At 37.0% G+C, this 15,593-nt stretch overlaps 2 protein-coding genes across 2 annotated transcripts; one reads left to right on the forward strand and one right to left on the reverse strand.

Moving 5' to 3' along the window:
• Positions 1–923: 923 nt before the first annotated feature.
• Positions 924–3,466, reverse strand: LOC126912453 (uncharacterized). The gene is made up of 2 exons (XM_050704575.1): positions 3,461–3,466; positions 924–3,264 (listed from the first exon to the last, which is right to left on the reverse strand). Exons 1-2 carry the CDS (start codon positions 3,464–3,466, stop codon positions 931–933), a joined length of 2,340 nt encoding a protein of 779 aa, XP_050560532.1. The 3' UTR covers positions 924–930.
• Positions 3,467–6,149: 2,683 nt separating this feature from the next.
• LOC126912454 (uncharacterized) lies at positions 6,150–7,488 on the forward strand. Its single transcript, XM_050704576.1, has one exon. The coding sequence runs from the start codon at positions 6,433–6,435 to the stop codon at positions 7,486–7,488; it is 1,056 nt and encodes a 351-aa protein (XP_050560533.1). The 5' UTR covers positions 6,150–6,432.
• The last annotated feature ends 8,105 nt before the right edge of the window (positions 7,489–15,593 follow it).

Raw genomic sequence — 15,593 nt, forward strand, 5'->3', positions numbered from 1 at the left:
ACTTTGTAGACTTATCAAGGACCGGTGGCAAATTAATACCTCGTAGAAATTAATCGAGGGTCAGGAATCCCTGACGTGGACACTTAACAGCCCAGATGAACCTGAAGAGATATGAATATACTATCTTAAGAAAAGTTGGTCAGCGTGATGAGCACATTTTAGCGCCATACGAAAATCGAGGATGTAGAATCCCTGACATGGACTCCAGCCCAGCCGAACCTGAAGAGATTTGAATATACTTTCAAGAAAAGATATTTAGCGTGATGAGCACTTTTTCGCCATATCTTTTATACTAATTATTCTCATAACAATTTTCCGCCTACTGTTAGTATTAATATTAAAATTATTTTGTTCGGTTCATCACAAAAACATGTTTTTAAGTTTTTTTAATCTACAATGTGATAGGGGTGGGACTTCTAACCCGTTAAGGCTGAGTACTACATCTAATTTTATCGACAAAAAAAAAATAATATGGGGGGTTGAACCAATAATTGAAAATATTGAAAAATTGTGATTTTTTCGGTAAAAATAATTCACAAATGATTTTTTTTCTCACCAAAACATTATCAAACATTTGAAAAAAGTAATGAATTAGTTAGCCAAGGTTATTAGCTACCGTTTGTCGTTTTTTTTTGTTTCTACGACGCATACAACCTTTGATATAAAAAAAGTAAAAAAAATATTTAAATTGCCATAATTTTAAGAGGGAGGGGATTCGACCCCTTCGACCCCCGACTTTTGTCGATAAAATTAGATGTAGAACTCAGCCTTAACGGGTTAGAAGTCTCACCCCTATCACATTGTATATTTTATTATGGTTTTATATCAATGGTTTTCGGGGTCGCCAAGATAAAAAAAAACAATTATGGTAACGAACGTGACAAGACCTGGGTGGAACAAACAAAGAAAATACATAAAATAAATTAAACATCAATTCTTTATTTTCACGATATTTGTTTGAATATGCGAGGAATGAGCCCGTAAATTCATATTTCTTGCCTGTCTTGGGTCAATTAATTCCGGAAGAAGACAATTTTTATAAAATCGAATGAGATGGGCTTCCATTTTCTCTTTCCAAAATTGAGAGTCCTTTTCTACAAACTCGAACTTTAATTTGCCGGGGCCCGTCCATATGGCAAACACGCACCTGTCTTGCCCAGTAATACGCAGCTGCCCTTGTATTTGGTAATACCATTTGTGTTTTTTATTTATTTTAAATTTATCATTATTCATAGGTAACCAAAAATCAACTTTTTTTTGCGCAATTGCATCGTCTGGCTCCATTCCGTATGCCGTTGATGGACATTTCACTTCAATTATGCCAAGCTCACATTTTCCATCAGGGCTTGCTCCTAGAAATGGAAATTCTTTGTCTATAAATAATCCACACTGTTCTATATGCGTGTTCAACGCATTTTCAAGCTCTCTGATGGCAGTTTGTTCATTTGTTCGGCCATGTTTTATGGACGGAACATTGCTAAGGTCTTTTCCATATAGTATTTGTTTGATCAGCGGACCACACTCTGTCGTTGGCCGCCGTTTGCATACTGTAGCAAACCAAGACGCGGTTAGAAGTTTCCTTCGTGTTTCCAACCATAGTGGACTTCCACTTTGAAGAATTGTGTCTTTTTCGAGGGTGTTTTTTTCGAGCTCTGACAATTCCAATGCCTTCAAAAAGTTTTCTTTGGCTTCTTTAAATTGCTCATCTTCCATATCGACTTTTTGACAACTTTCACCATAATACGCATCTTTTTTATATGTTGTTGGTCTTATTATTTTCTTCTTTTTCGTGTTTCTCTCTATCCTTGCCTCATTTCGTTTCCGCCGCATTTGTTCCAACCGAACTATTTCTGGATTTGCTTCGGTGTCAAAAATGAATTTGTGTACCGCTGACTGCAGGGTACCTGTGTTGTAAGTTACGACGGCTGCGGCACAACGAGCAAGGTAAGAACCTCGTTGGGAAAAATTTACCCTTTTGCCTCCGACAAACTTTGCAACTCTTGCGTTGAAGCTTTCTACGGTGTTGTTAGTTTGATTGTAAGCAAAAGACGTGTGTAAAGAAAGACGATGAGCCAACTCTTCAACTTTTTGAAAAACGCCGTATGCTGACAGTTCTGGTACAATATTTTCATTGCGTTTCTTTATTTGATCATTGCAAAAGTATGATGCACATTTGGAGTGATCACCGAATATGTGGTATGGGCCATTTAAAATATCTTGTTTTATCATTTTTACTTTTTCTTCAAATGCAATATCTTTAGTGGTCCAATATTTAATACTGCTATCAATACCCCAGCGTATCCGTAAATAATTTTCTTTTATAATTTTTCGGGCCCTTGTGTGGTAGGTAGTATTATTAGCTATAGATAGAAGTCCTTTGCAGTAATTCCTTAGTAAATGATTTTTACATTCAATTTTACCTACTGTCACATCATTATATGGCCTTGAGTTCCGGATGCTGGCATACGTGCTCGAATCACCATCTGCGATGTACTGGTTGTAAATGAGTCCATGATTTTCGATAGATTTTTTGAAGCCTTCTGTTATAATAACTGCTTCCATCGCAGTAGAAGGACCATGAAAATTTTTGAAACAGGTATGGTTCGGTGCTTGTACTTTGTTAGAATTGGCCCGTGAACAGATACTACAAATCTTATTTTTCACTCCGTAGTAGAGAACTTTCTTAGAATAAATCCCCACAATTGCACCAACTCCGGAAGACGCACTGTAGTTGGTCCCATACGATCGCTTTGACCAGCATGCATCACCCGATACAGAGATCATTGGTATTCCAGTATTATGTACGCTTCCAATACAAAGAGCATGATTTTTTTCTATTATGCCAGCCTCTTTCATAGAATGCTTGGCAGTTTCTTTCCACCATTGACTTATGGTATTGTGTGTGTTTTGATACAATCGTATCGACATAGGTGGTATATTTATGTGACAAAGAACTGTATTTAGCTGTGTAACTCCACCACCAATAGTCATTATTCCCGCCACAACTTCCTCATTCACATTCATTCTCTTTTCTGAATCTTTGGACGATTTCAACACAAATTTTTTGGCACACATTTGGCACTTCATATTAAAAACTGAGCTAAGTCCAATCCTTTTTTCATGCAAAAGTTCAACAGTACTTAAATTACAACTAAACATAGAACTGTGGCTTCCGATTTCTTGAAGCTGTTTTATAAAATAATCAATTTCTATGACCCTTCTTCCTGAAATTTGGAACGGTTCTATTTCTTCATTGTTTGTATCCTAAAACAATGCAAGCATACACATTTGTAAATTGTTATTATAAGTGTATTTTTCACAAACTAAATCCTAACACAATAAAATATAATAGTCCTCCTGACCGTTTCTGGTCACGGCGACTAATCTCAGCGGAGATTAGCTGACTGCGCGGGACATTTATAGTGCACAAGTGTGTGCGCAGACGCAGGCATAGGCGTACTCTCATAGTCAGATGGGATGGAAATCAGAAACGATCAGAGAGAGAGAGCAGGCGCAGGACCAACGGCTTAACGTGCTTTCAGAGGCACGGGGGTATCATACTTCCAACTTCCAAACTCCGGGCCACTACTGAGAAATTTCATATGGAGTTTTCATCCGACCCGGGAATCGAACCTGAGATCTCATGCTCAGTAGTCGCGCTTGTGACCACGAGGCTACAACAACTACAAGAATAAAATATATTAAAACTTACATTAGAGGTTTCGAAATTATTATTATAAGAAGAAGTACTACAACCGGGTTGGTCATTATATCCTTCCAAACGCTCTTTGAGTGTATTGCGCGTATCGCGAATACCTCTCTGAATTCTGTGTAAAAAGGATAAGGTGATAATAAATGGTCACGATAAAAAAACATATTTACAATAATCAAAATACTTACTGGCTTTTCTGTCCTGCAATAAATCTATTGGCACGAAGTTTTTTACGGGATATTGCTCCAAAAGCCTTAAGCCTTGGCATCTAAAACAATAAATGAAACTGTAAAGGTGTACACTTTACTGATTTTACTCGTTCCGTTTAGGGATTGCAATCCGGTATCATTTTCAATCCGGCCGGATTTCACCGGATTGATGCTAATCCGGCCGGATCCGTCCGGATCCGGCCGGATTTTAACGTTACTTAGGGCCTAGTATTTAGTGGTTTTTAGTTTTGATAATAATGTATAAAATACGTATTTATGGAAAATAAAATCACTTTTAATTATATGTTTTGGTATTAATTGTAATTTTTGGTACTATTTGTACTAAATCAAATTATGAAACTATTTTTAATAATAAAGTAATCACAGTCTAACTCTGACTTATTGCTGTACCTATTTATGTACCTAAGTATCTGAAAGTACTTAAGTATTAAACTCTTATTAATAATCTACACAGTTAGGTTATAACAAAACAGTCTTTTAAATTTGTACTTATAAAATCAACAACTTCAGTTCATAATCCTATGAAACAAAACAAGAAGCATTTATTTTTTGCAATGCAAAATTCAAATGAAAATCATTTCTGTGCCTGAAAAAACGATCTTAGAAAACAAATAATGTTTATCTGGGGGCACGGCAGTGCCCCCGCCAAGTCGAGCAAAAAAAAAGCGGCACGGCCGTACCATCCTTTTCTCGAAGCAATTCGGGCCTTTTTCGACCCCCTATAATTCGGTTGTGGATAAAGCAAGAAACCTGAATCTTCAGTAACTAATCCGGCATTGTATAAACACGGAATATTTAAAATTTCAGTCAATTTGAACCAGTAGTTTAAGAATGACAACTTGTTAAAGTTTCTAAATTTTGTCACTCACTGACTCACCGATCATCAAAAGTCCAAGGCACTTCTAGCAGACTTAGAAGCTTCATATTTGGAATACATATAGAGTTTAGTGTCTTAATCATGGGAAAACTTAAATATTTTGTAATTTCGGTCCAGTTTTCCAAATACACCAACTGCATCAATAACTTTGTAATCCCATATAAATATATTGGATTACAAAGTTATTTATGCAGTTGGTGGTGGTTATTTTTTACTTTAACAAAATTCGTTAGAAGTAGATGGTATCAAAAAGAAAGGCTCTACAAAAAGAAGTGAGATCCCATCAAAAACATCCTGTAAAAAACCCAAGTCTCGCAGCTCAGTCTTTCTACCGTCAAAAGTTGTGAGATCCATGTAATACCAAGTCGGTTAATCTATTTAGTGTCTACTTGAAGGACCTTCTGTCTTAAGTTATTACATAAGTTATTATCATGCCAATATTAAAAATATTTAACGTTTTAAACAAATAGATCGGCTTGGACATCGCATGAAAACAAAATGAATATTACAATATTATATTAGATTCTTTAGTCTCTCGCGCCTCACGCGATTGAAACTCTCGTTCCTGTTGGTCGCTGGCCCGTCGTGCTGTGTAGTGTGATACATACTAATAATCAAATCAAGCGATGTCCAAGTCGATCTATTTGTTTAAAACGTTAAATATTTTTAATATTGGCATGATAATAACTTATGTAATAACTTAAGACAGAAGGTCCTTCAAGTAGACACTAAATAGATTAACCGACTTGGTATTACATGGATCTCACAACTTTTGACGGTAGAAAGACTGAGCTGCGAGACTTGGGTTTTTTACAGGATGTTTTTGATGGGATAGTACTGTCTCCTAGTCTGCTTCTGATGGCACTACAAATATAACCTGCGGCAGAAAAGGCCCTTTCTGCCTCAGCACTGGTTGGCCTAATCGCCATCAAGTAACTGTAGATCAGCGAAATGTGTTTTCCTTTTACTCCTACTACTTCATACGCAGTCATTTCTTTTTAAGTATTTTCTCATAATCTGTTTCTTTTTTAGCATTAACTTTCCCCCTATACCCTTTTTTTTCTTGCAGGATTTGATTTTCTAGTTCCTCTTTTAATGTAATATTCTTTACCGGATCCGCCACCGGATCCGGCGCCGACTAACCGGATCCGGTAGCTCCAAAAACACGCCGGATCCGCCGGATTCCCGGATCCGTCGGACCGGATTGCAATCCCTAGTTCCGTTACAGTAATAGGTAAAATAGATGACTTTTGACTTCATCATTAATAAAACAAAAAGAAAAAATATGCGGACCCGAAAACCATAAAAAAACTGTCAAAAAAACTTTTTTGGCGCTATCTATGTTACATCACTAATTTAGTATCATTCGTTCATGTCATTACCCCGTCACTATGGTCTGAGGTCAACGACCACTGTCGTTCTAGTGTGTGTCGAGTGCAGTCGCACCTACTAATATAGTAAATAATTAACATTGTAAAATAATGTAAAATACAAGTCATCTCACATCAAGTCGTTTAATTTAATAAACACAACAACAATACATGGTGTCAGAAGTGAAAGTAACAACAAAAAATATAGAAGATTCGTGTTAACGGAAAAATTTCAAAAACAAAATGTCTACCGAAGACGTCGGCGACACGAGGTGCCGTGTGGCCGGTCTGGAGTGTCTTAAGTTGTCGTCGGAGGCAACCGCGAACAACGCGGAGGCGTGGAGGAAATGGTGGCAGCGACTGGAGCTGTATCTGCTGGCATCAGGTCTAGACAGGTCGGAGGAGAAGCGGAAGGTGGCCATTCTGCTCCACAGTATTGGCCCTAAAGGTCTAGAAATCTTCAATACATTTAACATCAGCCTGGATCAAGCCAAAATAGAGGACGTCAAGGCCAAATTCGACCTGTACTTTGAGCCACGGAAAAATCTTACCATGTGCAGGTACATGTTTTTTACAAGGAGGCAAGCTCAATCCGAGAGCATCGACGATTTCATAACCGATCTGGAGCTAAAGAGCCAGGATTGCGAGTTCGGAACCCTGCGCGAGTCCATGATCCGGGATATTTTCATCGCCAACCTGCACATGGATTTGTCACACATCCGGCAAAGGCTGTTGCAAGAGCCCAACCTCACCTATGAGAGGATGCGAGAGTTGGCGAAAACCCTAATTGTCGCACAGCAGGATGCAGACAAGATGACAAACAAGTCCATCGTCGAAGACGGCGAGAAGGTGATGCAACTGCGTCAAAGGAGCGGCGGTCGACGAGTCTGTCGACAGCGTGCTTCAAGTCAAACGCCACATCGGGCCACGTGGAAGTCTCCCAGTCCGATGAGGCAGTCAGCATCAACGTGTGGTCGCTGTGGGCAGTCTCATCGAACGAAGTGCCCAGCGATCGGAGTACAATGCAGGTCATGTAACTCATTTGGTCATTATGCTAAGTTTTGCTATAAGAATAAACAAGTCAGACAGTTGTATTCGTTTACTTCCAAGTCAATACAAAATGATAATTATTTTGTAGGAATTTTAAACAGTCAGTCGAGTCATAATCATCTTAGTCATTTACATAAACAGTCACACAGTCAGCCACAAAAACAGTCAAAAAGTCGATCATACAGTCAAAAAGTCCGTCAATATTCAAACACCAGTCAAATCTCACTCACACAACAAGTCACAAGTTAAACTGTCAAAACAAAAATAGTCCAAGTCTAGGTAATCTCCATGATGACAATGCTTATTGCACTGAGAGATTACACCGTCATAATAAAAACAGTCTTACAAGTCAAAGTCTTAATAAAAATAGTCCTATAAGTCAAATAAGTCGAAATAAAAATAGTCAAAGTGAGCATATATTATCATTGCTACACTAATAAAAGTCCGTCCGTCAGTCGCAAGACAATAAATAACAATAAAAACAGTCATAGTCTAGGTCAAGGACATGTTAATTATAACAAATCCAATAAGAATAGTCAGTCCGTCAATAAGTCACATAATACACACTTCCAAAACATTCATCACCACAAGTACACTAAGAAATCACATCATTGTCAGTCAAATGTAAGTAATTCAGCATCAGAAACAAATAATCACAACATGCATTCAAATATACCAAACGTAGCATCTCATCTAAATAATTTAAATCAACAAATTAGTCATGTCAAGGGTAATTCAGTTTCAGAAAATCATCATACAGGTAGTTCATGGAAAATAAACTTACATGTGGGTAACCGAAAAATAAATTGTGTCATAGACTCAGGCGCAGATGTAAACGTCATATCTGTCAAAAACTTCAAATTTCTTAATCTGTCAAAGTCACAAATTGATAAATGTCATGTAAATGTCACAGGATTTGGTGGCAATAACATTCCAATTCTAGGCAAAGTAAATTTAAAATGTAATTTAAACATAGAAAATAGAAATATTTGTGAAAATATAGTGTTCATTGTAGCAAATATACTCTGTCCAACTGTCTTAGGTCTTCCCACTTGCGAAAAATTAGGTATAATAAAACGTGTATTTTCCGTCACAAAACAAGATTTTTGTAAACAAATTCTTACACAATATGATGATTTGTTTAAGGGTCTTGGATGTCTACCCCCAGTCTGTCATCTGAAACTCAAGCCTGGTGCAGTTCCGTGTATTGATCCGCCAAGGAAAGTTCCGTTTGCGTTGCAAGGAAAACTGCGCGAGGAATTGGATCGCATGGAGCAAATGCAAGTCATACAAAAAGTCACAAAACCAACTGAATGGGTAAATTCTGTGGTAGTCACTGTCAAAAGTTCAGGTCAATTAAGAATATGCTTAGATCCTAGAAACTTAAATAATTGTATAATGAGAGAACATTATCCGTTAAAGTCTATTGATGAGATACGGTCACAGTTAAAAGGTGCTGCATGTTTTACGCATCTAGACGCTTTCTCAGGTTTCTGGATGATAAAGTTAGATGAATATAGTTCAGATTTGTGTACTTTCCAAACACCATTTGGTAGATACAGGTACTTAAGATTGCCTTATGGCATAAGTGCTTCGTCTGAAATATTTCAAAGAATTATGATGAATTTGTTCGGTGATTTGGAAGGAGTTTTAATTTTCATTGATGATATTTTAGTACATGGTCCTAATGAGTCGGTTCATAATGAACGACTACATAAAGTTATGCAAAGAGCACGTCAAGTTAATTTAAAATTTAACAAGTCGAAATGTAAATTTCTAGTGTCAGAGGTATGTTTTCTTGGTTATGTATTTAATAAAGATGGTGCTAGGGTTGATCAAGAGAAAGTCAAAGCAATACTCGAGATGCCCACACCAACCAATGTCAAAGAGTTGCAAAGAATATTAGGTATGATTAATTACCTAGGTCCATTCATCAAGAATTTGTCAGAAAAAACTCAAATATTAAGAAATCTTTTGAAAAAAGATTCAGTCTGGATTTGGGATGAGAATCATGAGAAATGTCTTAAAATTTTGAAAGAGGAGATCACAAGATCACCAGTCTTAGCTCATTACAATCCACAAATTCCATTAGTCTTGTCAGTCGATTCGTCAAAGTCAGCATTAGGTGCAGTAATTTTGCAAAATAATAAACCTATTGCATATAGTTCTAAAACTCTCACCATAACCCAGGAAAGATATGCTCAAATTGAGAAAGAATTGTTAGCAATACAATTTGGTTGTGAAAAGTTTCACCAATATGTTTACGGTCATAGAGTAACAGTACATACTGATCATAAACCATTAGTCTATTTATTTAAAAAACCACTTCATGATGTACCTGCAAGATTACAACGTATGATGTTAACCTTGCAAAAATATGATTTAGAAGTCATACATGTACCTGGTAAAGAAATGTATATATCAGATACTTTGTCAAGAGCAGCTATTCAGGAAAATTATGTACCTGAAAATGAGTCTGAAATGTCATGTCATGTAAATTTAATGTATTCAAATCTAGCAATTAGTAAAGAATATAGCACAAAATTAAGTCAGGAAACTAAGAAAGATGAAAGTTTGCAATTGTTAAAGAAATATTATTATGAAGGATGGCCTAAAAATAAAAACAATGTAAGTCCATTATTAAAACCATATTGGAATATTCAAGCTGAAATTCATGTAATTAAAGATTTAATATTTAAAGGTTCAAAATTAATTGTTCCTAAGTCAATGTATAAAGAAATGTTAGATAAAATACATAAAGGTCACCAAGGTATAAATAAATGTTTGAAATTAGCTAGAGAATCTTTGTATTGGCCAAATATGTCTACAGATATAAAAAACATAGTAGAACAATGTTTAATATGTGCTAAATTCAAACCATGTAACCAAAAGGAACCACTACAAAATTTTGAAATTTGTAAGTATCCATGGCAACAAGTCGGTATAGATTTAATGTATTTTGATAATTTAACGTATCTAATTGTCACTGATTACTACTCAAAATTTATAGAAATTGCTTTGTTAAACAAAGACAGTCGTTCAAGCAATGTAATCACACATTTAAAGTCAATTTTTGCACGTCATGGGATACCATTATCTTTAGTGTCTGATGGTGGTCCACAATTTCAGTCAGTAGAATTTAAAAATTTTCTAAATGAATGGGACATAGAACATGTAGTCACTAGCCCATATCATTCACAGTCAAATGGTCAAGCAGAAAGCTCAGTCAAAATTGTCAAAAATATGCTAAGAAAATGTAAGGAAAATGGGTCAGATCCATACATAGCATTATTGCATTATAGAAACACACCTAAGAATAATCTGTCGTCACCCGCTCAATTGTTAATGTCTAGAACTTTAAGAGATAACATACCAGTGTCATATAAAAGGTTAAAGCCAAAGGTTGTAAGATTTAAAGAATATGAAAAGTCTGTTGTCAAAAATAATTTAAATAAGTCAAAGTATTATAATAGGAATACTAAACCATTGTCTATGTTACAACCAAATGATCATGTATATTTTAAGAGAAATCCTAAGAGTCATTGGGAACATGCCACTGTGAAGGAAAGATGTCCAGATAATAGGTCATACATTGTAGAAGATATAAATAAAGTCAGGTATAGGAGAAATAGGGTACACTTAAGGCATAAATATTGTAATGGCAGTGACAACCCTACTCCTATGAGGTCCAATTCTTCGCAGGGGAGAGATGAGGGTGACAGACAGGAGCCGGAGAATCCAAAATTCCCACAATTGTACAAAACCAAGTCAGGTCGTGTTGTGAGACCAACACAAAGGTTAATCGATGAAATAGATTAATTTTTTAATTTAAGAAGGGGGATGTTACATCACTAATTTAGTATCATTCGTTCATGTCATTACCCCGTCACTATGGTCTGAGGTCAACGACCACTGTCGTTCTAGTGTGTGTCGAGTGCAGTCGCACCTCCTTTATATATTAAATAATTAACATTGTAAAATAATGTAAAATATAAGTCATCTCACATCAAGTCGTTTAATTTAATAAACACAACAACAATACAATCTAGGAATTTAATTTTCACTCCGTATTCGATATTAGCGACCCCAAAAACCACAACAATGACACTCATGTCGAAAAATGACAATGCCAGAATCTCTATAGAGCTTTGTCCCACCAAAAAAATATAGTGTACAGACATGCCAAATGTAGCATTCTATTGCTGCTCTATTAGTGATAACTAAAAACATGATTAAAAGCCTTTAGATCTTGCGGTTTCTATATGAAACTAAGTACAAAATATTACATTTAGGTTAGGTTAATTGCAGTTATAATGGTAGAAATAATTAAATTACAATGCTATCATAGGGTGTTTAGCTATGAAAGGAAGGAATGTCATCACTCATCACCAATATCACCTTTAGTAATCCTACTTTAATTCATAATCATAACGAAACAACAATGTAAACAGAACGGACAGAGCGAATGTCAAATAATTACTTTTGGACATAATGACACACGCACGCCAATGAGGTTTCGTTACATCTAATCACTAACGTTCAAACACGAAATCATAATTATAATATGCATTCATTATAATATATATTATAAAAAAAATTAACTAGCAGTATGTATTAAAACCAAATTCATATTAAAATTCGTACACATTACATTAATAAATCTTTTTTTTTATTGAATGACTCGTTTTGTTCCTGTGCAAGCGTACTAAGAAACGCAGAGGGTCGCGATTAATACAGGAAATAGGCCTTGGGTTTTTAAAATTCTTTTTATTTCCTATTTTTTATCCGCAAGTTTATCAGAATAATAATTAAGTAACCAAGGGTCTTATTTTCATTGCATAATTTTGATTAATTTACATTTTTTGTACATTGATGAAATTAAGTGGGGCAGGATCTGGCATGGTCATTTATATATTTATGTCGGCGCCATCTTGAACTTAGATTTTCACTTTATATTCGTTATAAGCGACCCCAAAAACCATGAAAATGACACCCATGATGGAAAGTTGGCAAATCTAGTCGGCGCCATCTTGGATTTTGATTTTGACTCCATATTCGCTATAAGCGACCCCAAAAACCATAAAAATGACACCCATGATGGAAAGTTGGCAAATCTAGTCGGCGCCATCTTGGATTTTGATTTTGACTCCATATTCGCTATAAGCGACCCCAAAAACCATGAAAATGACACCCATGGTGGAAAGTTGGCAAATCTTGTCGGCGCCATCTTGGATTTTGATTTTCACTTTATATTCGTTATAAGCGACCCCAAAAACCACGAAAATGACACCCATGATGGAAAGTTGGCAAATCTAGTCGGCGCCATCTTGGATTTTGATTTTGACTCCATATCCGCTATAAGCGACCCCAAAAACCATGAAAATGACACCCATGATGGAAAGTTGGCAAATCTAGTCGGCGCCATCTTGGATTTTGATTTTGACTCCATATTCGCTATAAGCGACCCCAAAAACCATGAAAATGACACCCATGGTGGAAAGTTGGCAAATCTTGTCGGCGCCATCTTGGATTTAGATTTTGACTCCATATTCGCTATAAGCGACCCCAAAAACCATAAAAATGACACCCATGATGGAAAGTTGGCAAATCTAGTCGGCGCCATCTTGGATTTTGATTTTGACTCCATATTCGCTATAAGCGACCCCAAAAACCATGAAAATGACACCCATGGTGGAAAGTTGGCAAAACTTGTCGGCGCCATCTTGGATTTAGATTTTCACTTTATATTCGTTATAAGCGACCCCAAAAACCATGAAAATGACACCCATGATGGAAAGTTGGCAAATCTAGTCGGCGCCATCTTGGATTTTGATTTTGACTCCATATCCGCTATAAGCGACCCCAAAAACCATGAAAATGACACCCATGATGGAAAGTTGGCAAATCTTGTCGGCGCCATCTTGGATTTTGATTTTGACTCCATATTCGCTATAAGCGACCCCAAAAACCATGAAAATGACACCCATGATGGAAAGTTGGCAAATCTTGTCGGCGCCATCTTGGATTTTGATTTTGACTCCATATTCGCTATAAGCGACCCCAATGCGGTTCATGAAAATGACACCCATGATGGAAAGTTGGCAAATCTAGTCGGCGCCATCTTGGATTTTGATTTTGACTCCATATTCGCTATAAGCGACCCCAAAAACCATGAAAATGACACCCATGGTGGAAAGTTGGCAAATTTTGTCGGCGCCATCTTGGATTTTGATTTTGACTCCATATTCGCTATAAGCGACCCCAAAAACCATGAAAATGACACCCATGGTGGAAAGTTGGCAAATCTTGTCGGCGCCATCTTGGATTTTGATTTTGACTCCATATTCGCTATAAGCGACCCCAAAAACCATGAAAATGACACCCATGGTGGAAAGTTGGCAAATCTTGTCGGCGCCATCTTGGATTTTGATTTTGACTCCATATTCGCTATAAGCGACCCCAAAAACCATGAAAATGACACCCATGGTGGAAAGTTGGCAAATCTTGTCGGCGCCATCTTGGATTTAGATTTTGACTCCATATTCGCTATAAGCGACCCCAAAAACCATGAAAATGACACCCATGGTGGAAAGTTGGCAAATCTTGTCGGCGCCATCTTGGATTTTGATTTTGACTCCATATTCGCTATAAGCGACCCCAAAAACCATGAAAATGACACCCAATGGAAAGTTGGCAAATCTAGTCGGCGCCATCTTGGATTTTGATTTTGACTCCATATTCGCTATAAGCGACCCCAAAAACCATGAAAATGACACCCATGTTGGAAAGTTGGCAAATCTTGTCGGCGCCATCTTGGATTTTGATTTTGACTCCATATTCGCTATAAGCGACCCCAAAAACCATGAAAATGACACCCATGATGGAAAGTTGGCAAATCTTGTCGGCGCCATCTTGGATTTTGATTTAACCTCATGTTCAAAATAATATAACGAAACATTCTATATTCAGTAAAATTTGTTCGTACAGAATGTGTAAAAAAAAACATACAAACAGCCTAACATAGTACCTCCTCCTTTTTGTGAAGTCGGTAAAAATATCAAGATTGGTTTGTGAAGTATAATATCAAATATTTTGTACTATGCGATCTTTTTCAAGGCCATTTTTTGTAACAGGTGACGCAGCGTCCACCCACGACAGCGCTCGAGCGCAGACTGAAATTTCATTTGACATTTTCTATCTAATAAATCTAAATAGTAAACAAATAAAATAACCCTTATTGCTACGCTTTAAAGTTGATGTCTGACAGCAAAATAGGAGAAAAAATTAAACGGGAACTTTTATTTATTTCCGAGACAATTTGTAATATTTTCGTAATTTTTTCCTATAGTATAATTTTTGATTATGTCTGCTTCCCCGGGATATTTTTTTGAGATTCAGAATTATGCGTGTAGTAGCAGTAAAATGTTCCTAAACTCAACCCTTTTTTGTCAATTTTGTGTGAAGAGGTAAAGAAAAATCGTGTTTGCAATAATAAAATATAACTTTTTTCACATTACAAATCAATATTTTTGGAGATAAAGAAGTGATCTATCTATTGTAATTGTTAGTTATGTTCAGTTAAGTTTCTTTTGGTCGTAATATGTACTGAAAAATAGCTTATTTACGTCAGATTTGAGAACGCGTCCTTAATTGTAGATCTTATAAATATCTACAAAAAAGTCCGCGACACACTATACCTATCTATGTTGAGTGAGGCACCACAACCACATTTTTATTTAAAAATCTTGAATTTTTTTGAACTACATTTTTATACGCGTTTATTTTACTCATGCTATTAATCTTTAGGGAACAGAGAGTAAAGTTCCCTAAGAAAAGGAGGATCCTCCGACCAGGCGAGGTGATCATGCCTGGCGGGCTTTCTGCCCAACTGTTGTTCGTTGGGATCTTCTATCCATGTTTATTCGCATGTAAACTTCGTATGTGCGATGCAGGATATTTATGACGTCATCCGTTGATTTGTTCGTCGATAGTCTATGTGCGACTTCTGTCATCTGTCATCTGTCACTTGTCAGAGTGTCGCCACATCACTCCCCCCCAAGACCGGAGGTCGATCCTGTTGAGACGGCTGTCGATGCTTGAGATGAGCGGTGCCAGAGCCAGTGTAGAATGTCCCTTAGTTCCAGTGAGTCGGAACTGTGCCGCTGAATGCCCAGTGAGTCGGGTGAGCGGTGCAGGGTGATACTCCAGTGAGTCGGAGTAGTGAAGCTCGCAGTGTCCCACGGTGAGTCGGGGAATAGATGCTGCGAGGGTAGGTGCGTAGTGGCTGGCGTCTGCGTTGACGGGAGGAAGACGTCCTCAGACCGTGTGCAGAGTGCTGTGCCTAGACGCTGATG

The sequence above is a fragment of the Spodoptera frugiperda genome, chromosome 25 (genome assembly GCF_023101765.2).
Source record: "Spodoptera frugiperda isolate SF20-4 chromosome 25, AGI-APGP_CSIRO_Sfru_2.0, whole genome shotgun sequence".
In the NCBI taxonomy this organism is placed as follows: domain Eukaryota; kingdom Metazoa; phylum Arthropoda; class Insecta; order Lepidoptera; family Noctuidae; genus Spodoptera; species Spodoptera frugiperda.

What these genes read in the sequence shown, in the direction of transcription:
- LOC126912454 (XM_050704576.1), top strand. Translation starts at nt 6,433, where the DNA reads ATGTCTACCGAAGACGTCGGCGACACGAGGTGCCGTGTGGCCGGTCTG.